At 40.0% G+C, this 27689-nt stretch overlaps 1 protein-coding gene across 2 annotated transcripts in view; it reads right to left on the bottom strand.

Annotated features, from left to right (window-relative positions):
- The window catches only part of chrne (cholinergic receptor, nicotinic, epsilon), a 74262-nt gene that overhangs the window by 30183 nt on the left and 16390 nt on the right, over positions 1-27689 (bottom strand). For both annotated transcript variants that reach the window (XM_039747159.1, XM_039747158.1), the window contains exons 3-9: positions 15779-15823; positions 13060-13169; positions 9943-10098; positions 9750-9847; positions 6990-7190; positions 6748-6862; positions 359-473 (exon numbers count right to left, since the gene is read on the bottom strand). In XM_039747159.1, the coding sequence (XP_039603093.1) occupies positions 359-473; positions 6748-6862; positions 6990-7190; positions 9750-9847; positions 9943-10098; positions 13060-13169; positions 15779-15823 (840 nt within the window). The remainder of the gene's footprint in view (positions 1-358; positions 474-6747; positions 6863-6989; positions 7191-9749; positions 9848-9942; positions 10099-13059; positions 13170-15778; positions 15824-27689) is intronic.

Below are 27689 nucleotides of genomic sequence, written 5' to 3'. Positions count from 1 at the left end.
AGCTGCTTCACTTTTGCATACAGATTTATTTAGACCTGTGTCTGCACTTCCCGCCACTAACTGAAGGGAGTAATCTCCACAGAAAAAGGTAAATATCATAAAAGAAAGATTTTTTACCCCTTGAATTATGACTCTACATGTCACCTTTCACTTGGGAACAACAATATTCAGCTTAACATATGGTGCAAATCACTGTAATTAATACCCCTAGTAAACACCATTCTGCAGTACTGTTCTTGAAAGGCATTATATAAATAGATGATTAACAATGAAACTAAACATCAGAAACCAAATAAAACATTTAATTAATTTCAGATCCTTAGTTACCCCTGCTGCACCTTTCCCTTCTTTTTCTTACCTGCCTGAGCTTCTGGGACATACTGTGAGTGCTGGGGGTCCTTAGGGAAATGTTGAGGACAATCACACAGTTTGCCACAATGAGTGTTGCCACACACATGACAAAGAGCAGGTACCTGCGGTGGAAAGAGAAGACTACAGCACCGAGTTACGGGATGAAGAAAAAAAAAAAAAACATTTAAAGACAGAGAGGTCTGTTTGTACTGAAAGGGATTCCAATCCAAGATAAGGCAGCTGTCTAGAAATGTAGATTTGGGTCTTTTCACAATGTGGATGGTAGGTATAAAACAAAACAAAAAACAAAAGAACAAAAAAAAGAAAAACAAAAAACTAAAGGTCATGAGACATGTTTCTGGAGAATTAAAATTCTAAACATCAGAAAAATGCTTCACTAGGTTTTGTTTTCTTTAATGGTCACTCAAGAATTGTTCATCAAGCTCCATGCAAATAAAACAAATTGTGGTTTTTAAAAGCCTGAGGGCAGGAGTTTTGTTGTGTATGAGTGTGTATCACACAGTGAGTGTAGCCTGACTTGTGCTTAATGGCATCAGCGACCCTGAGTTATATTTATAGCTGCTTTTCTCATTTAAAATTAAATGGAAAGGAGAAGCAGACAAGGAACATAAAAGAATAAATCAGCCACCTCCAATTGCCTTAAACTAAATGATGACTTTTTTAGCGATTCTCTTATTGGTGGCTTAAAAATTACTGTAGTGCCTGCAAAAGTCTTCATACTCTTGAATTTATTCCTTCCTATGGATGTATACAGTAAATCAAACTCACACTTTCTTAAGTATTGTATGATGCACATTTTATTTTGTGTATGAATCATAATTTATTCCATTAGGTGGCTAAACTTACTCTAAATGTGTATCAGTTGGTTATCTGATTATTCTGCTCTGTGACTGATACAAGAAAGGTGCGCCTCCTCATACACTTAGTTGTTAGCTGTGTTACTGAATGCTCATACTGAAGTAGTTTCATTACTTTTAAATGTTATGATACCCAGGACACCACACTTCTCTGTCAGCTTTTCCGTCCTGTCCAACCTTTTTATACATGTACATTTTGTTTTTGTCATTTTCCAATCCCCTTGCTCTTGGTTGGTCTATGATTTGTTTTGTGCTTTCTGTTCATGCTGTGCTTTTTAACCTTTGCATGTATAGATTTGGGCTCAAAAATGACAACATCAATGAGCAAATTGATTTTAAAATGAAAGCAAAACAATGTCACTAACACAGCAGTAAAAATAATAAACACCTTCATAAATGTCTAATTACAAAAAGACACCAAATAATTAGAAGATTTAGCAAAACTAAATTTGTCTGAAGGTACTATTTATTGTCAGATGGATGGGTCATGTTAGTCTTTTAAGGGGAAAGGTTTTAAGGGTATATAGGAAACATATACTGTCATGGATACCCAGGTATGGCCTGGCATTCCAGCTGGGATGGTTCTAGGTTTCTTACTTGGCCAGGAGGCCAGTTTAACAAAAAGACAGGGGGAGACCAATCACATGGACTATTTGCTCCCCCGATATAATAGGAGGCAGTCTTCCTGCCTGTACGGAAATCCATATGACAGGCTGGGAAATGAAGGAACAGACTATCCCCACTTTAGGGAACTTTCGACTGACAGAGGAGTGCTTCCAGCTGTAGCGCAGTAACACTAGAAGTACTCCTGGGTCTGGCTAAGTCAGTGTGGTCGGGAGCTTATTGGGTGTAAAGTCTTGTTTATTATGAATATGTTCTTCTTAAGTTTGCATATGCTGGCTTTATGTCCAAGTGTCTGTTGATGGCATTCTCATTTGGCCGAATCCTGGTTATCAAATGAGAATGCCATCAACAGACACTTGGACATAAATCCAGCATATGCATTTGATACTTGATCTGGGGGAGCAGCCGTGGGATGCACACTACATCCCCCGGAACATTTGGTGGCAGCCCCCCGGGTTACATTAGGGCCAAAATGGTGGAACACTAAAGCTCATCCCTGTTGGGCTCCATGGCCACTGCCAGGAGAGCTGCATGGCTTAACGAGCCCATGTGGGCTGGACTGCAGCCACACCTGGAAGTGCAGCCTGAAGTAGGTCAACAAGCACCTGGAGCACTTCTGGGGGTGCCATAAAAGGAACCTGCAGGCACTATTCTAGGCACCAGAGTTGGTCTTTCAAAATAATGTTAGACCTAACAGCAACCTCCATGTGTGATTTCCATTACCTTCAGTTACTGATTTTAAAAGTATAACCTCATTGAGTCAAAATGACTCCATTTAAAAATGAGCCACAGAGGACATTCAGGGCCTTTGAAGATCCTTCATCAAATTTACACTTAGGACAAGTTTATTCTTGAAGTTGTATTAACTGGCTTTATTTGAAATGTTGTGACCTTTGCTTCAGACTTACTTCATGTTGCAAAAAAGGATTTTTCTTTAAACATAAGAATTCAAATAAGGTGAGTTGATGCTCATATGCTGCCAATTCCATTCATTCCTTTATTTTAATAAACTGCCTATTCCAGCATAGCCTTGAGGAAAAGTTGCAGCCAATCATAAGTGCAATGGAGCATCCAGTCCTTGATAGTATGCATATTCAATTGTTGAGCACATTTACACACACAGTCAAATGAAGCCAATCAACTTAACCAACATGTTTTTGGGGTAGACCATACAAACTCCACACTGACTGGTCAGCAATCAAATTTAAGTGTCTGTAGGGGAGGTTTGAGGATGCAGACCTAAACTTCTGCTTCACTCCCTCAGCCCAAAAAACCTCACTATGGCACGTGGTTCAACAATGGTGCAATCCCACAGCAGATCATCCACATTCATTTCACCTTGGCTTCACCTAGACTAATGGCAGAGCGTTGTGCTGTGTGTGTTCAAACTTCCCATAAGCCATTGCAAACATGTTGTATTGTGTCAGCTTCTATCTATTGTAGTTCCCGTGTAATTTCCAAATTACCTTTACATTTTTATTTATCCTCATATTTCAGTCATCTGATTCATTCTTTTTAGGGATGTTTCAGACACATCCAACCAGGAGAAGACCTGGACACACTGGATTGATTATATTTCCCAGCTGTCCTGGGAATGCTAGGTATTTCCCTTGAGGAGTTGGAGAAAGTGGCAGGAAAAAAAGCACCTTTGCTTAGACTGCTGTCCCCTGCAACCCAGACCTAGATAAGCAAAATGAAATGGATGGATTGATGGGTGCTCAAAGGACAAAAAATGTTCTACACTGCATACAACTATTACTGCCATTACCAAAGCTTCCTCTTCATAGTGAAAAAAACAGACAGACTATGATTTTAGCACGATTACTGAAACAGTCACTGGCTACAATGAGCAAACACTTGTAAGGACAAACATGAATTAACAGCTTGAACTAACTAGAGACATTTAAGGCTAAAGGTTATAATGAAGTCAATGCAAAGAGACAGGACAAGGAATAAAAAAGGTTAAGAATATTTCCTCCCTTAAAAATCTAAAAAGAAGCAAATATGTGGTAACACTATGTTCGTATTGTGTAAGGTAGAAAAAAGTTTCTACTTTGTACCTACCCATATGGTGCAATGTGGCACAGTGGTTATGGCTGATATCTCATATCTTCAGACTTCCAGCCCAGTCTCTGTATTTAGTTTGCATGTTAACTCGATGTCTGCATGGAGATTCAACTCAAATTGTAAAAATAAGCAGACTGGAGACTGTAATTACCCAGTGTGGTGTGTTTATGTATGTTCTGGTACCTCATCCATGACTGCATCAATCTTTGCGCCCAATGTTCTTATCAGTCAGGTTCATTGGATGCCACATCATGCCAGCTAGTAAATATCTGCTAGACAGCTCTTACTGTGCAGTCTGAATTGGTCTGCGTCAACTTGACTTTGACATTTCTATGAGGATTGTAGCCATCCAGAGAGTTTTTTTTTCTCCAGATTGTCAATACTAACCTTTTCATGAACCTCTCCTCCATTGACAGCTAACCTTAAGCATATGAAGTATGAAACATGTTGTTTTCTATTAATTTGTGCTTTATTATTCCCATGACTGGCTACATTTATGCTGCTTTGTCTTTAGCAGTCTGTTCCTCATTCTTCCCCAGCTAACTCTGGAATATAAAAATAAGGAACAGAATAAAAGCTTTCGCTGTCTTTTACTGAATAAAGAAGGGTTTGAAGGCAGATCACCTTAAACAAATGCAGATCCATTTCAAAACACAGAGCACCTCTGCTTTTTCCACAGTGGAATAACTGATTCCTTAGCTCAAGAAATGGAGCAATGAAGGGTGAAAGGACTCGCTCAGGGATCTGAACCAGCAGCATCATAAAATATGGTCTGTTATTGAGAGCCAAGATGGAAACAGTGTTGTATAGTTACAAAGTACAAATACTTGTTACTATACTTGAATATGTTTTGAGAATATTTCTACGTTACTTGATTTCCTATTTACTTTCACTCTTACTTAGCTACATTTTCAAATGAAAATCTACTATATTTACTGCAAAATTAAACCAGCAAACAAATGAGCTAAACATTTACACTGAATGGTTTGCTCAATCAGTTCTACAAAATATAGAATTCACATACATGAAGCATCAGGGATGAATTTCAAATGCATGTTGCTGCCACTAACACCCTGTCATCTGTGCAGTCATTCCAAGTACGCCTCACTGCAGCCTGCAGAACAGGACAGGACTGAATGTTGGTGATGTGCAGTGCCAGTCTTGGTGCTTCGAACAGCCACACTGACCTCCTGCCAGCCACCAAACAGGGTGGGTTTGGATATTTGGAGTGAAGAAAGAAGTTGTGGAGATGTGCATTCTGAATATTGACAGATTGATGATTTACAAAAGCATTTGAAGTGCACACTAACATTTATTTAAAAATCTTACTTATGGAACTCTTTGCATGCTACACTTTTTACTTTAATTTATGGCTTGGGTTTTTAGAACAATAGAACATTAGAACAATCTAAACAAGATCAGGCCATTCAGCCCAACAAAGCTTAAAATCCAGTCGAGTTTTGAAAGTCCCTACAGTTCTACCGTTTACCACACTACTTATTACTAACTTACTCCATGTGTCTGTGTTTCTCTGTGTAAAGAAATACTGCCTAATGTTTATGTGAAATTTGTTCTTGTTGAGCTCATTTTTCAATAACAGTCTTGATCCATTGTACTAATGTCCTTCATAATTTTAAACACTTCAGTCATGTCACCTTTTAACCTTCTTATGCTTAAATTGGAAAGACTGAACTTTTAATCCTTCCTCATAACTCATCACTTGTAGCCCTGGAAACAGTCTAGTTACTCTTCTCTGGACTTCTTCTAGTGCCGTTATGTTCTTTTTTTAGACTGGAGACTAAAACTGCACACAGTATTCCAGATGAGGCCTCGCCAGTGCATTATAAAGGTTGAGCAGAACCTCCTTGGACTTGTACTCCACACATCATATTATTTAACCCAACATTCTTTTAGCCTTCTTAATTCCTTCTGAGCACTGGAAGTTGATAGCGTCCAGTCTGCTACAACTCATAAATCCTTCTCATTAGGTGTACTTTTGATTTTTATATGTCCTATTTTGTATTTAGGCCTTCCTTTGTGTAATACTTTACATTTACTTTTACATTTTACTGCCACAAATCTGCCCAACCCTTATGCTGTCCAAGTCACTCTGTGATGATTCCACAGATTCCAGATTATCTGCCAATTCACCAATCTTGATATCATCTGCACATTTAACCAGCTTGTTAGTTATATTCCTATCAAAATCATTTAGATGTATTAAACATAGTAGCAGCCTTAGCTCCCACTTCTGTAGAACACCTCTCTTAACATCAGCCAATTCTGACAAGGTTCCTCACATTGCAACCCTCTGCTTCCTGTGTCTGAGTCAATTCTGCACCCAGCTAAAAACATCACCCTGAACTCCCACTTCTTTTAGTTTGATATCCAACCTCTCATGTGGCACCTTATCTAATGCTTTCTGAAAATCAAGATAAATAATATCATATGTATCACTTCGATCATATCCTTTTGTTGCTTCCCTATAAATTTCCAGCATGTTGGTAAAACACTACCTCCCTCTTCTGAACCCATGATGACTGTTCAGTAAAAATTTATTTAAAAAAAAAGGTTAATATGAGAAGCGTTATAAATGGATTCAACGCAAAGTAACAAATGGACACGTTTGACCCAGTACACAGCAAAATTGGACTTGAAGACATTCACAAAGTTTCATGCTCCTGGCTCAACAGCTTCACATTAACTTGTTAGTTGAGCTCTCCAACTCTGGACTGGTGGAAAACTCAGGTTAGTACTTTCACACTTTTTTCTAATAACAAGACAAAGCTGAATACTTTAAAAACACACACAATTGTGAAACACATACTTTCCAATGAGAGGAATAGCAAGGGAGGTCTCTGGAACCTTCTGAGCAATCAGGAAGAGGAAGACAGTCTGAGCAAGCAGCACTGAGATAGACACCGTGATCTTCTGACCTCCAGCTGAAACATTACCCATGAAAGGTTAAGATTAGGTCAGGTACACCAATCAAATGTGTACACCCAATCTGTGTACAGTATAGGATGACATCCAGAAGGTCGCCTGCCCTGAGAGGGGCAACCAACATACCTTGAGCTGGGAGGAAATACGCCAACACGACCAGTGATGAGATGAGTACGCACGGTACAATGATATTAATGATGTAGAAGAGGGGCTTCCGCTGAATGATTAAATAAAAGTGAATCTCCTGATACTCCATGTCATCAGGGGTGAACCTGTGGTTGATGACTTTCTTTGCTGGCCGATGTCGGATGGTCCATTCCCCATTTTCTGGGCGCAAAGAAGAGAACAAAAAGAATTTCTTTGAGGATAAATTTCCACTGACTTATTACAAATACAACTATAAGTGCAAGGTATGAGTTAAGTCGTATCTCATTGAGCCTGTCAAGGTGCAATGTACGCTATAACTCGTATCTCATTATACAGCCACTAAAGATGCAACCAACTTGCTGGCGAGTTTTGCTGACATGTCTCAGTTATCTACTATAGTGCTGCCATAGAATTTCCTTTGTTTTTTTTTTTAGACTCAACAGTTTGCATAAAATACTGTAGATAGTACATACCTATGTCATCACGAAGAGGTATAAAGCTGCTGATGTTATGAAACAGCTAAATTTGTTGCAAGATGAATATTTTGATGATAATGACAATGATTGAGATGGTGACGATCTATGTGGAACCTGTAGGCTCTGGTACTGATGTGGATAGCTACCTTGAATGCATTCTTTATCAACAACTTGTTACAAGTGTCAGGACTGCACTACATGGACATTCTGCCACCCAGTGACTGCCAACAGTCACCAACTACCAAATGTGTTGTCTGCAACAAGCACGGACAATGCAAAGAAACATTATACAGTATTTACGGCACATGCGCTTCCAAACTTGCACTCTGCATGGTGTAATCCTTCAAGGAGTCTCATTCTGTTGAAGGCTTTTAGATGTGTTGTGTGGTCAAAATAAAGCAATGAACAGTTTCTTTACATTTATAACAGAGTTACTGTTGATAATAAATCCTTTGCATTCTAATACATTTCTATTTCTATTTTTTTTTTTTTTGTTTAACACATTTTGATAGAATTCCTATATGCCTGGGCCTGCTGTATACTGCAGTGTCCTGGTACTAAGTGTTCCAGCGGTCGATGTGTTAAATAAGGAAATCATTTCTGTGGCTTCACTATTGGAAGCACCCTAGAGGTTCAGCTCTCTTATGGCCTGCTTTTGAGTCCCAACACAGATACCATATTAAAAAAGGCACAATTCCATCTTTTAGTTGTATGGTGTGTAAAGAAATGCAAGACAATAAGTATTCTCAGTAGTATCAAAAGATGATTCAGGTTGAAGGAGCTGCATTGCGGAGTTGCCATGCCTGGTGGACAACAGTAAATCTCACCTTACTTGTGTCGCATAATCAACATATGTTCACAGCACCCCAAAAACGTTTATTTTCTTTTTTTTTTACAAAAATATTGTTAAATAAACTACATCTGGAAAACAGAACAGGTTCAGATGCACATGATCATTCGATTTGAAGACCTGCATCCCCGCTTCATTCATTGGTCAGGTGTCCAGCCCTGTAACTGCTTCTTCACTGGTTAACACTGCACTGCACGTGAAATCAATAAAAAACATGTACAGATTAATGAAAAGAGAGTGAAAACATTATCAGAAAGAGAATACTCTAGATAGATAGATAGATAGATAGATAGATAGATAGATAGATAGATAGATAGATAGATAGATAGATAGATAGATAGATAGATAGATAGATAGATAGATAGATAGATAGATAGATAGATAGATAGATAGATAGATAGATAGATAGATAGATAGATAGATAGATACTTTATTAACCCCAAGGGGAAATTCACTTGTGCATATCTAAGATGCTTCAACAAGCAGAAGGTTGATTCACCTGTGAGGTTTCACAGGCTGGCACTAAATAATCCTGAGGTACTCCAATTGTAGGTACAACTATAAATATAAATGTAACAGAGGAAACCGGATCTTCAATTGAGATGTTCATTCTTATTTGAGCACATTCTGTTTTCATTCATAAGAATGTTTTCTGGAGGAAGTTTGCTTATCAATATTTTAGTAAAAATGCATGTGTTTGGGATATTGTGAGCATACAATACTTGATGAGTGGATTGATTATGCAACATGAGTACTGTAGGATCTTTTAAAGGACTTTGAGATCATTTGCAGTTGTCCACTTTTTGTCACTATACGTTTGTTATATTAAAAGAATCTGTTATCTATGTTCTGCATGAAGTTTTTTTCTCCCACTCATCAAAACAAACTACATTGGTTTAATCAATGTCACTGTCACTGGGCACTATGAAACACACTTCCACACTAGGTAATATTTTGGCAATTGTCAATCATTAATCAACCTAACAACTCAGTTTTTCAGATGTGAGAGGAGACCCCATATGATCACTTGGAGAATGTGCAAACTGCACAAACTGGCAGTGCCAATACTTGAACTCAGTCTCCTACATTACATACTGTACATTATGGATTAAAGAGAAGCCTGAAGAAATTTAAGAACAAACACATAACATCTGGAGTGAACCTCTGTGAAAGACATTACTACCTTAAAAGTACTGTACAATTCTTTTTTTTTAAATAAGCATTGTGAAAGAACACAATCCAGTCTGAGCACAAGGCTGTGAAGAGGAATGAAACAGCAGTCTTCCTCCATGACTTTCTGTGAAGCTAGCTATTCACTTGAGAGAACTGCTACACGGTGTCTAGTTTATAAAAAAACTCAAGCCTTCTGCCAAGTGAACGCAGATATCTCACAACAAAGACAGATTTACCAACCTGTGAAAGCCGCAGGGTCAATTACCACCCACTCAATCAACTTGTCCTCTTCAGTTGCCAGTTTTAGGATGATCTCGCTTGCACTATAGGTTTGAGACCTGGATTGATAAATAAATAAAAGGGGAAACATTCTAAAGTGTCATTACTTGGAAACATTAGCATGTTGAACACTCTACTTCCTTTTCAGCAGTACCTGAATATGAGGGTGCAGTTCTGCCAATCAAAAGGAAAATAAGTCACTTCCACGGAGCATGTGCTTCTATAGATGGCGGGGGGCAGCCAGGTAATACCTCCATCTGGGTACACCAACACATTGGCATAGTATGCCACATCGAACTTCCCATCGATGCTACCCAAACAGAAATAGCCGAAATTAGTGCAGTCTTCAAGCATTGACAAACAAACCAGCTGCCCACATAGGTCTCTTAAATGCTAGACTGACCTGTGGCCTACCTGTTGCTGCATTAAATATAAAACAGCTGCTATGAAGCTAGTATGGCTTTATACCTCTACTTTAAAAAATTTTAAAAATTATAGGGTAGCATAGTGGATCCATGTTTAGCACTGCTTCCTCACAGCTACAGAAGGCTGGAATTGAACCCCACCCAAGTCACTATCTATGTGGCGTTTACATGTTATCCTGGATCTTGCAAGGATTTTACTCTGGGCTCTCCAGTTCTTCACGCACATCCCAGCGACACACATTTTTTCTTCATGTAAAGAACCATGGAAACATGGAGTCAGTCGTTTAGTGGAAAGTATGACTTTAGAGCCCTTCAAATCTTGACTTGATGTTATTTTGTAAAATTTAAGTGAATAGAATGGACAAGCTTTTTGGGCTGAATGCCCAGTTCTCATCACAAATCTTCTAACGTTAGGCTAACTGGAAAGTGAGTGTGTGTTAGTGTTACTTGCAATGGGCTGCATAGGCTACTTGCTGCAGTATTATTATCAACAAACACAAAAACACTTGCCAGCTCATTTTCGTTTTTCTATAACATCACCATTTTTCAATCAAAACAGTGAAACCATTCTTTAGATTTTGGGAAATTTTGTTTTTCCATTGTAGTGGTTGTTTTTACCCCTAAGTATTGATATTGGAAAGTGTACTTTCTTACCAGATACATACTGCCTTAGATGAACAATCCAGCCAAATTTCAGTTTCTAAATTTAATGGCAAAACTATTTTGGTTGGTGAGAAAGTGAGTCAGTCAGTCAGTCAGTCAGTCAACTTCACATTTTCTATACACATAGATTTGCCAGGTTTTTGTATTTGTCCCTTTTTGCACTGCATTATTTGGAATTCTTATTGTTACTTGAATAGAGGACTGCTTTTGTGGACAACAAAGTGTTTATCAAGATCTAATTTTTAATTTTTTATCATGGCTTTGGTGCTTGTTATGATTTTTAGTCATATTGCACCACTTCTGAAGAGTTGCATTTTTTCTCTTTTAACTTTATCATTTTGTTGGAATTTAGTTTTATGAATTGCTCAAAGTCTTTTGGCAGCCTTTTGATGACATTGTCCATCTTGTGTCATGGGTAATTGTCCATAGACACACACATCACTGAAGAGCTGCCATGCGTGTTTCAGACTCCATGCTGTTGGAGGGCTTATTTTGTGCAAATTATACTTTAGTAAAAAGTTATTTATTTTTCATGAATGGCAAAAGAGAAAAACATATTAAGAACTGTAAATGCATTCTATGCACTACTATAATTTCTAATTATAATATAATAACTATAATTGCCCAGTTAAAAAAAAAAAGTTCACCCAACTTATCAACCCTTGCTTCTCTTTACAGTTATGATTTCAAGCATATGATCTGCCACTCATGAATAATAACAAATACAACCTCCAATAATATTGTATGCTCCATTCTTTAAAGATTTTGTTAAATGCCTGAGCATCAGGTGTCTCTTACAGCAAATGACTTTAAGGGTGGACTCTGGATATCACCCAGGCATTTATTTATCTTCCTCTTTCACCAATTAGATAAGATGATCATGGACCAAAAGAGGAAAAGTAGGAAGCCGTTCCTGTTTCAGTAATCCACCATAAATTCATGAAAAAGCCCAGCAGATATCAAAGTAGTACTATGGCGCCAAACTCTGTTTTTTCTAAATCTTGTATCTTTGTTCATTCAGTAACAATGAAATGTGGTTATGACTGACACCCGAAACCTTTTTACAAATTCTTGTCTCTTGTATTTTCACAACATCCTCATTGGTCACATGGTTTCCCAGTTATATACTGTATGTTTCATTTGGTTAGTGACGCATTGCATGGCTTTGCCATGAACTCCAGTCGCCAAGCTGACTACTCTCGACTGTCTCACCAAGCAGGTACCATGTCTCCAAGGTAAGTGGGAATGCAACAAGAGCGAAAGGAAACTGGTGTTGGATGAATGTGGTTAATTTATTGACAGGGTGGTAACAAAGTTGACATTAGTTTGCTTGAACAAAGCAACAAGTTGGCTAAGCAAACACAGATGTAAAGATCACCAGAAGCTGAGCCATGAAAATAAGCTTCAAAACTATGTATGGGCCAAGAGTAACGAATGCTCAGAAATAGGAAGCTCTATCAAGCAGCCACATCATGCTGCTAGGCACAGATGGCGCAGTTTGAAGAGAACAGATTTAACCGAAGACTTTTACAAAATTTCACCACATTGTCTCTCACAGCCTGTGATATTTAAGGTATTTTTTTATCTAAAGACCAAACATGTATGTCTCCATTTTAAACATGTAAAAATGCCTACTGAGGTAGTTACTCAAATTAAAGGTAAATGGTTTGGAAAATGACTTCCTTCTTTAGCAGAAATCATAGGCTTATTTTGTAACCCTCTTTACATCCTTCCTCAGAAGAGGCAGATGAACCAGCGCTTATAAGAAGACAGTTACACTGATTGTAATTCTATTATAATTTGATGAAGAACATGGCAGTATTCGCTATTGCCTCATAGTTCTGTACACTGGTGTATGTGTTTGGAGTTTGCATATTTTCTCTTCTCTTTTTGGGGTTTTTACCAGTGATCGGGTGAAGATGTGGAGGTTAACTTATTTTATACCTTAGTTGACCCCACATGATCAAGACTCAGTTTACCCCATGATGGACTAGCTGAATGCTGCCTTATGCTCTGTGCTGTCTGGATGGTCTTCCATTCCTCATGGCCCTGAATTGAGTTAAGTTGATTTGAAAATGTATGTGTGGATGGATAAATCTTTTATTATGAAGTGGACTATGGAAACTAGGAACCAGCTTTTAGTCTAGTCTTGAATTCAAAAGTATTCTGGGCAAATGACATACTTGTTCTCAAGGACTATATCCGGTAACCACACCAGGCTGTAAGGAATTCGAACCACTTGAATGTCTCCATATTCAGAAGAATTCCACTTTAGACGATAGTCTTTCCATTGCTGTAAAAGAATATAAAACCATTAAAGGCTAAGGTACCTAAAAGTAAACCTGGCTAAATGTTTGTTGGCCATGCACAAACAGTCAGGCTGGTCAAAGCAGCTCCGCTGCCTTTAGTTTAGTATTCAGTTCAGGTCTTCCCAGGGCTCTTCTGACCTAATCAAAGACTCCATTCAACTCTATGACAAGGTCCTGTCAGGTGAAATGGGCACATCTAGGTATTATCTGGCACATCTAAAATCATTACACTGAGGAGATCTTTTCTGTTTTGCCTCTGTCGTCAACTGGCCTTTTTTTTTTTTAAATTATACATCTACTCGCCACAGTGCTGTAAAGCTCATTTCAGGCATGGCACCAGTATAGGGCCTAGATAAGCCTTGGCCCACCCACTTTGCTCACTGACCCACCAGGTTTAGTAGCTTAGCTTTTTTGATTATTTCTTTTTTCACAAATGAATAAATAGCCTTTACTGTATATTATAATGCAGGTATGCATCTTCCTTGATTAAAATTTTAAATTAATCATAAATCTACAGATTATCACAAGTGTTACTTTATCAATGAAACAATTCATTTATCCCAAGGTTTCAAATTTAAGGTCAATCTCATTTTCTACTAATTACAACATGTGATGTTAACAGGAGGCTATCAACTAGTAACTTGTTGAAATTACGAGTTGTGTTGGTAGGTCCAGAAACATAAGTAGGGCAAAATAAGCGTGAACAATGTCTTGGAAAAACAACCCTTTTAAGCTGTATTAGGGAAAAGAAATTAACAGAATGGCAAAATGCTCCACATTCTGATGTTGGCACAGAAAATTTTGTTGATGCCCTGATGACATTTGAAATCCTGCTGCTAACCTAAGTGGTGGGATTTGTACCAACACTACTACGGAGCATGCTGGAAAATCTACAACCACTCTGTTGCCAAAAGACTCCGCCACGGATTTGTCTTTTATTCATGAATCACCAACTCAGTTTTCAACTTTTGTTACAGCCAGTAAGGCATGCAGCTTTGCTGTTCATTGGTACAACAGATAACAGTGTGTGCCTGGAATACAATATATCAAAAGATGCGATTTTAGCATTTCAGTGATAATGCAGATTAACTTGTAGACTCAGAGACTGGAAACGCACATATTAGGCATGTTCATATTCTACATTCAAGGCGTTCAAAGCATCAACTGTAACTCACAGAACAATGCTGTGTAAATGCTCAAATTTCAAGGAAGGCCAATAACGGTAATCTGTGATATAATGCTACTAGGTCACTATGATAACAGATATTACTTGGACTGTTATGATCAATTTATTTTTGCTATTTGTATATGGATTTAAATTAGTGTGAAAAAATACCATTCAAACTACACGTGCCAAAGAAGAAACTAAAAACCGATGACCCCAGTTATGTTAACATGACTGGACAACTTTTAAAAAGTAATGTTTATTTAGTAATACTAAAAATAACATTAGGCCCAGTCTTGATGAATTTAGATCCACCCTTTTTTAAGATCTTAGTCGCACCTATTGGTTCAATCCTCATAACCTGAAAGTTGTTTCTTCGTGGCAACTGATACACTGTTATATACCATCTTGAAGTTACTTTCACAGGGCCAGAAACTACATGTCAATTCAGGCTTTTGGAGGCCCCAGCCTCAGCTACACCCCTGAGGTCTTACATCAAGGAAAGTGTCAGGGAATGGCTCCTCTACTAGAGAGGAACACTCTGTATTCACCTACTTTAGACACACAGTACCTCTGCTGTGACCTATATGGAAAGAAGTATACAGATGGCCACTTAAAAGCTACAGGGAAATGTCTGCTAATCTTTCAACAGCACATCTGCACCTGTCCCTGTAGGTGGAATAAATCTGAGTTTCTCCTTCTATAAAAAAAAGGCCCATTCATTCTATTATTTGTAGAATTACAGGTACATCTGATGATCCACATTACTCAGAAGGCCTACTTTTGTACTATTCTGGAATATCTTATACGGTAAAGCTCCACCCTCTGCAAGAGCAACCCTATAAAACAGGAAATCATTGACCTGACTCTTTTAATCTTATGGAACAACAAAAAATTTTTTAGGGTACTGAACTCAGGTTGTGTATATTCAGTGTTAAGATGACAGTTAAGAATTATAATTAAATAGCATCAGTTATGTACCTGATTTCTCTTGGACTGACCACCTCATATGTTTCATTTATCCAACAGTAAAATGTGATTCAGCACATATCTGTAATGGCATCTCAGACACCATGCAAAGCTTAGCTGAGATCTTATGTTTAACTTAATTACTGGTTTAGCTCCATGTTTGAATCTTGATCTCATCTAATTCAAACAACTTCACTGAATTGCACACTTTAGACATATCTCATCTGAGCAAAAGAACAAAAAACAGCCATGTTCAGAATGTCCTAAAAATGTGGTCTGTGGTTTCTAAACTCAAACATCAAAGCTTAGCTTCATCAGTGTGATCCTACAGGGACAGAAGCTTTTTCCAAAATGTTAATGACTTGTCAGTTGGATTTATTAGCCCATGAGATAGAACTAGGGGCAGCATTCACCACAGCCCAGAAGAATAGTCCCTAGTTTGTATGCCACCCTGCTTACAATCTCAATCCATACGCTGGTCGTCAGGGCCTCCTCCTTTTCATTCTGAAAGAGAAAGTCAGACATCACAATCAGAGGTCAGCTATGAACTGTCAAAACTGGATTTCTGTGGAGTAAACAAGCATTGGTCAGAGCAGTACTGTGCAACACACCACTTTGTAAAGAATACTTGAGCGCTGGCACCAGAGTATACAATATCATATACTGTATTTGCAAAGTTTTAGAGTCATGACATTACCAGAGTTTTGGGATGGCTGGTTTAGGACAGAAATTAAGGTTGGGGTTAGTGTGGTTAGCGTTCAGTCTGAACAATGCCATGAGCTCAGTACAGTTTTTGATGTTTAGCTGGGAGGCCTCCACACTAGAAGGACCGGGGGAGGAAGCGAATCCAGAGCAGTACCTCCACCGGAATGCTAGATGGCAGCCCCCCTGGGTTGTAGAGGTGTCTTGGACTCCCGCAGGGCTCCTTGGGAGTTAGAGTTGGACACAGCCCTGCTGGGATCTGTGGCCACCACTGCCAGGGGGTGCTGCAGTAGCTGCTGAGCCCTTATGAGCAGCTCTTCCGCCACACCTGAAAGTGTTGCCATATATGGAACAACAAGCACCTGGAGCACTTCTGGGTGCCTTATAAAAGTGGCAAGCTGACACTACTCGGGGAGCCAGAGTTGGGAGGAGAACGACATGAAGCTTGCTGGGAGGATTGGAGGAGAAAAGAGAAAGAGAAGAAAAGAACTGTGTTGTGCCTGTGTGCTAGGGGACTGTGTTATACCTGTGGGGAACATGAAAGACGTTACCACAAGGGAAAAAAGAAAAATAAACACTTGTGTGCCTTGAACTTCTGTCCCATGCCTGTCTGTGTTGGGTTGGGGCGGTGGTGCCCGCCTGGTGGTCCACAAGTTCTAGAATGGCAGTTTCAGGTGGTTAGGTGTTAGTATGTTTAATGTTTATTGTGAACAGTATCCACATTCTTCATGGCATAAATTTTACACCTAACTCAAGATATTTGGTTCAGCACGTACTTCGCAAACAGCTAAACTTTTGTATTTTTTACAAACTGCACGTATAGCTCTCTCTCATCTTCATTTGATGTTTGTTTTTCTATCAACATATATACAACATTACGTCCTGTGTATACAAACATCAGCCCTAAAACTGAACTGATATCAAAGCACTGCAGCTCTGCAAATAGATGCTCTTCAAGTTACATAAAAGATCCAAGTGAATAACAGAAGAAGAAATGGAATAAACAGTAAAAATGATTTATTTAAATAAATTAAAATTCAAAAGGAAGATCCAAAACAGACAGGTGATCATTCACAAAAAAACAGATAGAAGTACATGCAGGTTGCGGATTACAGTGGTCTGGACTTGATAGTTCTGCAGGTACAAACCAGCACATAAAACACACACACTTTTCTTTTCAACTGAATTTCAATTAAATTTTCAAATAATGCCTCCCATTTTCAATTTACAACCATGGAGAACTAGTATTGATATGTAGGAATACGAAACTGTGGTCCCTAATGCTTAAGTGTACCACAGAAAAGTGTGTACGTTCTCGCTATTTTCAATAGTTTTGCATGTTTCCCACAATCAACAGTTAGTGATTGAACCAACGGAGTGATTAAATTTTTTAAAGCCTGCTATGTATGGTGTATGAGGCTAGCCATGTAACTGAAAGTGGATAGGAAAAAATCTGTAAAGTTTTGGAAGTGTTACATGATTTATGGTATTTGTGATGCCATAAAACACATTGCAGAGTCTTGGCATGAAATCCAGTCAATAAACATGCATGATGTTTGGAAAAAGGAGTAAATTCACATGTGTGCCAATTTTGGATTTTCTCACATCTAAGAAAGTGTTAAACCACCTTCTCATAGAGCATGCCAGTTTGTACAACTAATACCTGCCATAACCCACTCTGATAATACCCAGTCAATGTAGCCCACCGCCATACCATCACCATCCCAAATTACCCTGGGATCCTAAATGCCATCCTCTGTTTCTCTCTGTCTCTTAGTTCTTGTTGTGGCTATTACTAAAATGAAAGGCTACTCATGTGGATCAGTACAACAAATAAAAGTCAACACAACGTATTAGCAGTTTTTTGTCAGTGAATTGCTGTTGTCCATTGATTAAACACTACAGGCCTTCTCTCTATTTTTTACTGACATTCTGTTATCTTCATTTCCTGAGCCATTTTTCTAAATTAGACATTCTGGATAAGGCTTTTGAAGATGGCTAAATGAGTCGACCCATAATAAATGAATATTTAATCTTGTCCACAATAATCCCTTTTATCTAAATTAATATTTATTATATTATAATTAATGTTTTTATCTCTCTTCAAAATAATCCCTTTTATCCTCATTTATTGTTATGGCTTCACTCCAGCTGCTGTGAATAACTTGTTACAGAATTAAAACCTATACATTATTTATGCTGTATCCTCATGTTTCTAGCACAAATTTTAGAAAACCTATAGAAACACACGTGCACCTGTGAAACATGGGAGCAGCAAGCACTTGAGTCACATTGTGACTAACCAAAGAAGGTCCAGTAGCTATACTGTGTCATATTTCTTGAAGCACGGAGACCATGCTGAAGTCCAAGGTGAAGACGTGGAAGGAGCGTCCAAATGGACAAGAACATTTTTAACAAGGGTTGGAACTTGAAGAGTGTTTTAGAAGCAACAAACCAAAAGTCAGAAGTTAAAGCAGTGGTCTGGAGCCAGGAAGACAAAAGGATGCACTAGCTATAAAACTAAACACAATAACCTTACTCAGAAATGAAGGCAAAAGATGATGCTACAAGTAAGTAAAAATCCTTTTCCTATGTAACAACTATTATAAAAAGTTTCATTTTACTTCTGATTTTTTCCAAAAGCTTACACACCAGAAGATGTACACCGCTATCTTTTTAAGGGGAGCCGTAAAGGCATCCAAAGTTCACAAACCAGATAACAAGCAATGTTGTCACTGCCATAAACAATATGGCAGTGTCAATGAAAAATATACCTGTTGACACATTACACACCTTCTAGTTGGAGGGGATGTCTAACCTGGGATGACAAATTAGACGACTTTCCAGCATAGTCTCACATTTCCAAAATATTACGAACTCACCCCTGGCAGCCAATAAAGTACTACCTGACAGAGCTGGTGTTGTAGGAAAGCTTTCCAGGTATGGCACGTTCACCCATATTATCTGCCTTTTTTCTTCTTATTATTCTTCTTTGTTTATGAGATCCAAAACTTCAACATTCCTTTTTCTCACAGCTGCATTATATGAATCGCATTTCCAGATAAGCACTCATTGGTTGTCAGCTCTCATACACATACAGCCTGCCCTGATTTTGTCAGGGATAAGTCACGGTCTGGTTGGAATGAGTCACTAGGCATATGAAACTACATGACTGGTTGTCAAGAAGCATATGGCATCAATTCCCTAAGATTATGAAAATGAGGTTGAATGAGGTAGAAAACCAGTAAGAATGTCACAGAACCTTGAGACCACTGACCAGTGGGAGGGACTCCATAAAGATGTCTGGCGTTGACCAAGTTTGATAATCTGGACTAATTTTAGGCACAGGCTGCGTGAAGTCTTCAGTAAAGAGCATCGTTTTCTTAGGGATAATGATCATTGGGTTTTTTACATGGACAATAGTCTTGTAAAGCACATTGTTACAACAGTCCTTACCATGGTGGGACCTCATGGAACTCCTAGTACCTAGGATAACTGTGCCATTTTGTGTCTTTTAGGGGTAGTGTGACGGAGTCATGATACATCAAAGAAATCCAGTTACCTATCAAGGAATACAACCTTTAAGAGCATGGCATTTTACATTCGGAAACATTCGATTATACAAGGAAGCAATACTCTAGTAATTTCTTTGTGACATCCACACCCAACATTTGGCTACCTGTATCCTTGAGCCTGCCTCCAATGGAACATCCTGGAAGGCCTACTAGATTCTGCTTAACACTTTTTGTGGTCAATATTTTATAATCAATAATTGGCACATGTAGCACAATGAAATTCTTCTTCTATATGGAAATTAAAATGCAACAAGTAATTAGCAAGTACAGTACAATTCCTCTTAACCGGCCACCTCGGGACTGGACCCATGGTCGTTTGCCATTTTGGCCGGTTAATCCGACGCATACCTATTTTCATGTAGAAAAATATTTCTAAGGTATGTACTGTACCTCTTTGACGTTCCTGAAGAAACCATATCCACAAGGCTTCATCCACGATTTCGCACATGGATTTTTTTCTCATAAAACGACTCGACAGTATGGTGTAGTGGGTGCACAGCTCAAGTCAAAAAGGCCACTTTTTAAATAAATAATCGCCGCACTCATAGCTTAGTAAGGGGGTGTGGTATGTGTGGCCGATTGGTTCCCAGGGAATTCGTGATGTGGGCGATCTTAGCTTAAGTGCACAGGTGAGGAGTCATCCGCATCCGTAATTGTTCCCAGGAACTGCTAATTGCCACATCTGATCCATGTCCCCATGATAAATAGAAGTGCAAAGCGGCTAGGGGGAGAACAGGAAAGAATGTGAGGTTAATGGAGAAGGAAACAGGTAGAGGAAAGCCGGTGCAGGAGAGCAAGTGAGAGAGAGCAGATTTGATGGAGCAAAGGCAGGTAGCTGGGAGATGAACCCCTGCAGAGAAGTGTTTGGCGGACACTCAGTGGGGCTGAAGAATGCGGTCACTCCAGCTGAATGATCACGGAGCTGGAGTGACCGTATTGAAGACGACTGGCCGTCGAAAGGCAGCGGCAGTCATGGAGGCTTTGGGCTGGTTTAGCACCAGCGTGAGCGCCCTGGCCGCTGGGGAAAGAACCCAAGTCTCGGTCCAGATGGAGCCTGATGTAGCCAGGGATCGGAAGGCTACCAGACCAGTGTGGAAGGCAGCTGCACCTGCAAGTAGGGCGACTCCCCTGTTGCGAAGCCCGATGGAAGAAGCAGGGGAGCTGCCTGGTAGAAAGAAGAAGGTACCATGCTTTGGGTGTTAAGAGACTGCTTCCAACCATTGTTTTAACCTTGTGTCACACATGTGCGATTAGGAGGCAGTCAAAGAGCCTAAAGGTGAGTGAAACATCGCGAGATAGAGGGTTGTCACGTGGTACTTACCTGAATCTCTTTTGCCCGACAGAAAACTGGAAGAAAAATAACTCCTTCACTTCCGGATTCCAAAATGGCCGCGACGACGTCACTTCCGGTTCCACCATGATGACGTCACTTCCGGCTCCATCAATCCACATCACCTCCGTCCCATCCTGATGACGTCACTTCCGGTTCCTGTTTCAAACGTCACTTACTGCCAACCATTTCCTGTCCCATAATCCTTCCCTCTATAAAGTCGCCATTTTTCTCAGGAAGATTGTTCATTGTTTTATTTTTAAGACTTTGAATCTTGTTTTCTTTGATTGTCTGGACGACAATATATGGGGACGGTCCCCAAAACTTTTTCTTTGTTGGAGTATTATTCTTTTCAAAAAGAAACCTTATCACATTGGCGTAGCCGGCAGGATTGTTTTTCATCGAGTTTAAAAGATGTCGGAAGAACAGGACCTTAATTCTATTTTGAGCACCATCATGACAGATCTGCAAACCCTGAAGCTACAGATGGGTGAAACAAGGACCCAAGTAGCTGAAGCCAACGCTCGTGCTGCTGCTGCTACTGCAAGTGCACGGTGGAGGTCGCTCGGCCACCACCTGTTGCTATAGCAACACTAACTGAGTCAGATGACATTGAAACATACTTTTTGATTTTCGAGCGTACCGCTAAGCGGAACGCATGGCCGAGGTCGGAATGGGCGTACATACTGGCTCCCTACCTGAAGGGAACGGCGCAGAGAGCCTATTACGATCTAACTGAGGAGCAGGCAGCTGATTATGATGCTCTAAAAAAGGAGGTCTTCAAACGCTACGGCGTATCTCCGGAACAGCAGGCGAGAGAATGGAGGGAGTGGCAGTTTGATCCCGACAGACCCATAAGAACCCAGGGCTTTGAAGCCTGGGGAAAAGTATGTCGCTGGCTACGGCCCGATATTAATAATTCCACAAAATGGCTGAACTGCTCGCTTGTGAGACTTTTGTGCATGCCCTCCCTGACCATATCGCCCAGCAAGTCCGGAAACATAATTTTGAGGACATGGACTCCTTGATCCAGATCACGGAGCGTCATTGGGCGGCTTGCAAATCAGGGAAATCAGAACGGTTCTCTCGTCGAACCCAACAGGCACGTGGGGCAACTCCTGAGCCCACCCGACAAGCTCCCGAGCCTGCCGTCCGTAAGCGGGACAGAGGTGCTAGTCTTCCCGCTGTTTCAAGTGTGGGAGATTGGACATCTGTCCCCTAACTGTACCATCGAGCCTATGGATTGCTCATTAGTTAAGGGAGAAAGGTATTGTGCCACTGTGACTAATCCTTTATCTCTTCCATATACAGGTGCAGTTATTATAAATGGCAGGAAGGTAAGAGCAATGTTTGATTCCAGGAGTAACATTTCCATTGTTGCCACCCGTTTCGTTTTACCGCAACAGTGGACTAGGATAAAAACTAGTCTAAAATGTATTCATGGGGATATCAGGTATTATAAAACGGCCAGATGTGTAATATCCGTGAATCATCACCTAACAAGTATGGCCATGGCTGTATTACCGGATCCCCCTTTTCCAGTTATATTGGGTAGAGACTGGAATAATATTACCAGCGGTAATAACGTAACTGTACCTCCGAAACATTTGGGCTTAGTAATGGAGAATACTGCTCCGACTGCCTCCACGCCATGTCCCACAGTAGCACGGACCCATACGGGTACCAAATGTGAAAAAATTGATGTCCCATCGACCTCTGCGGGAACCAGTGCAGTTAACGCAGAAGATGTGGAGACAGAAACCACGCCCCTTAAGGTCGCACAAGACCCTATACAAGATTTAACTGCTCAATTCCTATTAACACCATCATCTTTTAAAAGGGAACAATGGAACGATGATTCCTTAAAAAATATTAGGAATGCAGTAGTATCTACCGAGGGTTATACAACCCTGGATCCCATGCCACCGATGCCGTTCTTTGTATTAAAAAACGAATTATTATATAGAGTGGCAGATCACGAGGGAGAAGTGCGAACGTTGTTGTTAATTCCACGCACTTTTCGGCGAAAGGTGTGTGAATTAGCACACGCTCACCTTCTAGGAGCCCATTTAGGCTCGAAAAAGCGTTAGAGAGAATAAAGCTCCGATTCTATTGGCCGGGAATTAACGAGGAGGTCCGGCGATTTTGCGCTTCCTGTCCGGAGTGTCAACTTCGCCAGATTCCTAGAAGGACGCGAGCTCCTCTCGTTCCCCTTCCCTTATTGATATCCCTTTCGAACGAGTCGGTATCGATCTCGTAGGACCATTGGAACCCTCGTTAAAAGGTTTTAAATATATTTTGGTGCTAGTAGATTATGCCACTCGCTTTCCGGAAGCTGTTCCTTTGCGCTCAGCTAATACAAAAAACATCGCACGGGAATTAGTAGGGATATTCGCTCGTGTTGGGATCCCCAAAGAGGTTTTAACGGACCAAGGGACTCCTTTCACTTCGGAGACGTTCAGGGAAGTAGCCAAATTACTCAGAATAAAACATCTGAAAACATCTGTCTATCATCCCCAAACTGACGGATTGGTAGAACGTTTTAATCAAACTTTGAAACAGATGTTACGCAAGGTAGTTAACGAGGATGGAAGAAACTGGGATCAGTTGCTTCCTCTCATTTTGTTTGCCTATCGGGAAGTCCCTCAGACCTCTACTGGTTTCTCTCCCTTTGAATTATTATATGGAAGACAACCCAGAGGACTTTTGGATATGCTAAAAGAAGGATGGGAAGAGGAGGTCCTCCAAACTTCAAATATTCTCGAATATATCGCGCAATTATGCGATAGACTAGAGAAAATCAGACCAATCCTAAAAGAAAATTTGGAAAAGGCACAAGCAGCACAGTCCCGTTATTATAACCGAAACACCACCATTCGGGAGTTTGTCCCGGGTGATCGTGTGATGGTACTCGTCCCAACTTCTCATTCAAAGTTGTTAGCACATTGGCAAGGCCCTTATGAAATTAAAGAAAGAAAAGGTCTCGTTGATTATTTGGTTAAACAACCTAATCGGCGACCTACTGAACGAGTATATCATATTAATTTGCTGAAACCATGGAAAGACAGGGAACCTGATCCCTCGTCCAATCAGCCTCGTTCTCTGTTTATGTCATGTGCCCATCTCAATTTTGGCCCCGATTTGACATTCAAACAACGACAAGATCTCGAGACAGCTATCTTGTCTGTCCCTAAAGTTGTGGACGAGATACCAGGACGTACTGCGTTTATTGTTCATGATATTATTACTAACCAGCCTGAGAGGGTTATTGAGGAAAGCCATAGCCCTTGGTCTAGTCCAATTGTCTTAGTTTCTAAACCTGATGGGTCGTGGAGGTTTTGTAATGACTTTCGTCGACTTAATCAGGTCTCTAAATTTGATGCGTATCCCATGCCGCGGATAGATGATTTACTTGATCGGCTGGGGAACGCTCAATTCCTAACTACTCTTGACATGACAAAAGGGTATTGGCAAATTCCCTTAGCGGACTCCGCCAAAGAAAAAAACGCTTTTAGTACGCCCAGTGGACATTGGCAGTACAGGGTCCTTCCTTTTGGCTTGCACGGGGCACCAGCTACTTTCCAATGTCTGGTAGACACACTGGTAAGGCCCCACAATTCATATAGCGCTACCTACCTAGATGATGTGGTCATTTATTCCAGCACGTGGAAGGATCATGTCTGCCAGGTTAAAACAATACTCTCCACGCTAGCGAATGCTGGTCTTTGAATTAATCCAAAGAAGTGTTTTTTTGGATTAAAAGAAGCCAAATATTTGGGCTACCTAGTAGGAGGGGGTGTTGTTAAACCACAATGTTCCAAAATTGATGCCATTCTTAATTGGCCCCGTCCGATGAATAAGCGGCAGGTACAAGCATTTTTGGGATTGGCAGGTTACTATCGTCGTTTTGTACCTCATTTATCAGAAATTGCTGCGCCCTTATCTAATTTGACAAGGAAACGAGCACCTTTAAAAGTGGTATGGGATGTTTCGGTTGAGAAGGCATTCGGTGACTTAAAGTTGGCCCTTACTTCAGCACCTGTTTTACGATCTCCTGATTTTTCTATTCCTTTTCTCCTCCAGACCGACGCATCGGCCACAGGCTTGGGTGCCGTGCTGAGCCAATGCGTTGATGGTGCTGAACACCCTGTTATGTACCCGAGCGGAAACTGCTGGACCGAGAGACCAAGTATGCTGCGGTGGGCGAAGCCTTGGCGATTAAGTGGGCTGTTACGTCTTTGAGGTACTACCTACTGGGGCGGGAGTTTACTCTGGTGACGGATCATGCCGCTTTACAGTGGATGTCCCTTCATCGGGAGTCTAACCCTCGCGTCACTAGGTGGTTTTTGAATCTTCAACCTTATCGTTTCAATGTCATTTATCGTAAAGGTTCCTTGCAGGCCAACGCAGATGCTCTCTCGTGTCCACGACCTCTCGGTGCAGGTCGCCCGACCCGAGGGGTCTGGGCTGAGGGGGGGGGTCATGTCACACATGTGCGATTAGGAGGCAGTCAAAGAGCCTAAAGGTGAGTGAAACATCGCGAGATAGAGGGTTGTCACGTGGTACTTACCTGAATCTCTTTTGCCCGACAGAAAACTGGAAGAAAAATAACTCCTCCACTTCCGGATTCCAAAATGGCCGCGACGACGTCACTTCCGGTTCCACCATGATGACGTCACTTCCGGCTCCATCAATTCACATCACCTCCGTCCCATCCTGATGACGTCACTTCCGGATCCTGTTTCAAACGTCACTTACTGCCAACCATTTCCTGTCCCATAATCCTTCCCTCTATAAAGTCGCCATTTTTCTCAGGAAGATTGTTCATTGTTTTATTTTTAAGACTTTGAATCGTGTTTTCTTTGATTGTCTGGACGACAATATATGGGGACGGTCCCCAAAACTTTTTCTTTGTTGGAGCATTATTCTTTTCAAAAAGAAACCTTATCACACTTGTTTGCGTTTGTTTTTAAAGGACTTGTGTTTTTACTAATGAATTTTAACCTCCACTGATTCATTTGTTTTAATAGATTATTTATTTAAAGAAGACTTTTGATACACTGCACTTTATTTAATTTGAACACTGTTTTGTTGTTTGCTGGTTTTAAAATACCTCTCACCTTCCAGGAAAGAAGGAAGTGCATACATATAATATAAAGAAGAACTCAATTTAAAATAAAAAAAATATTTTATTTTAACAGGCCAGTTAATCCGTCGGTCAGTTAATGCGAGGCCAGTTAAGAGGGATTGTACTGTATAACAATTTTACCGTAAAATGTACAGAGCATTCAAAAAGTATTCAGACCCCTTCACTTTTCCCATTTTGCTATGTTGCAACCTTGTGCTAAGATCATTATAATGTAAATTTTTTCGGTTATGAAGCAACAGTCAATACCCCAGAATGACCACACAGATTCTCCGGAGCTCAGCAAGAGTGATCATTGTATTCTTGGTCACCTCTCTTGCCAAGCCCCTTCTCCCATGACTGCTTAGTTTGGCCAGGTGACCAGCTCTAGGAAGAGTTGTTGTTGTTCCAAAATTCGGTTTAATTATGGAGTCCACTGTGTCCTTGGGAAACATCAATTATGTAGGAGTTTTTGTATATTTCCCCAGATGTGTGTCTCAACACAATCCTGTCTCTAAGCACTGCAGGCAATTTCTTCGACCTCATTGCTTGACTTCTGCACTGAAGCACATAGTCACCTGTGGAACCTTCTATAAGGTATGTATGGGCCTTTACTAATCATGTTCAATTAATTAACTTGACCACAAGTAGATTCTAAACATACTGCAGAAACATTTCAATGATGATCAATAGAATGGGATGCACTTGTTCCATATTTCATGGCAAGTGTCACAGCAAAGGATCTGAATACTTGAGTCAAAGTGGTATTTCAATTTTTTATAATTAATACATTTGCAAAAAATTCAAACATACTACTATTGCTGTGTCATTCTGAGGTATTGTGTGTTGCTTAATGTGAGGAAAAATGAATTTAAATGATTTTAACAGAACAAAATGTGAAAATGTCTGAATTCACTGTATGTCTTTCTTACCTGAAAAATCTCAGAACACTATAAGGACTCCAGTTAACCAATAATGATGCAGCAGCTCTGAACTTCAGTAAAATCTGTTAAAGTGACAACTTGAACTATGCTAATAAAATAGAGAATAAATTTGTGCCATGTACAATGCATTGACTGCTTATGGGAATTGTAGCTTGGATGTCCCAGAGGGCAGCATTCACTTCTTGTATGACCATATGCCATGACATACAGTATATGCAATTTATTTACAAATCATTGAGGCTTAATCAAATTACAATGGCCCCCGCAGGTAGCTCCATCATGAACCAATGAATTATTGTTTTCTTTCCATTTTAAAATAACTGCTTGATTAATTTCTCTTTATGTTAATTTTCATGCAAATTGGTTTAAGCTTTAGATTCTCATGAGACCCAAAATTACCAACAGTGTAAATCTTCATCAATGCTAATGGATATCTCAGACAGAAGAAGAATCATTCTAAATGCTGGTGACTTCAAATAAAGAAGCAAACATCTATCAGCATGTTCATGGACACAAGCTGGATCTACTGTACAGTATTCAAATGTTGATGCCTTTTACATGGCTATCTTTATATCTATATATCTTTATCTCTCTCTATATATAAATTTTCCCTATCTATCTATCTATCTAGTGCTGTCATGCACTTTTGCTTAGGAAACACCTTCAGTGCTCTTCCGTAGTGACTAATACCACC

This window comes from Polypterus senegalus, chromosome 3 (genome assembly GCF_016835505.1).
Source record: "Polypterus senegalus isolate Bchr_013 chromosome 3, ASM1683550v1, whole genome shotgun sequence".
In the NCBI taxonomy this organism is placed as follows: Eukaryota; Metazoa; Chordata; class Cladistia; order Polypteriformes; family Polypteridae; genus Polypterus; species Polypterus senegalus.
Note: the sequence above shows the minus strand (reverse complement) of the source record. Positions and strands in the feature narration are given on the sequence as shown.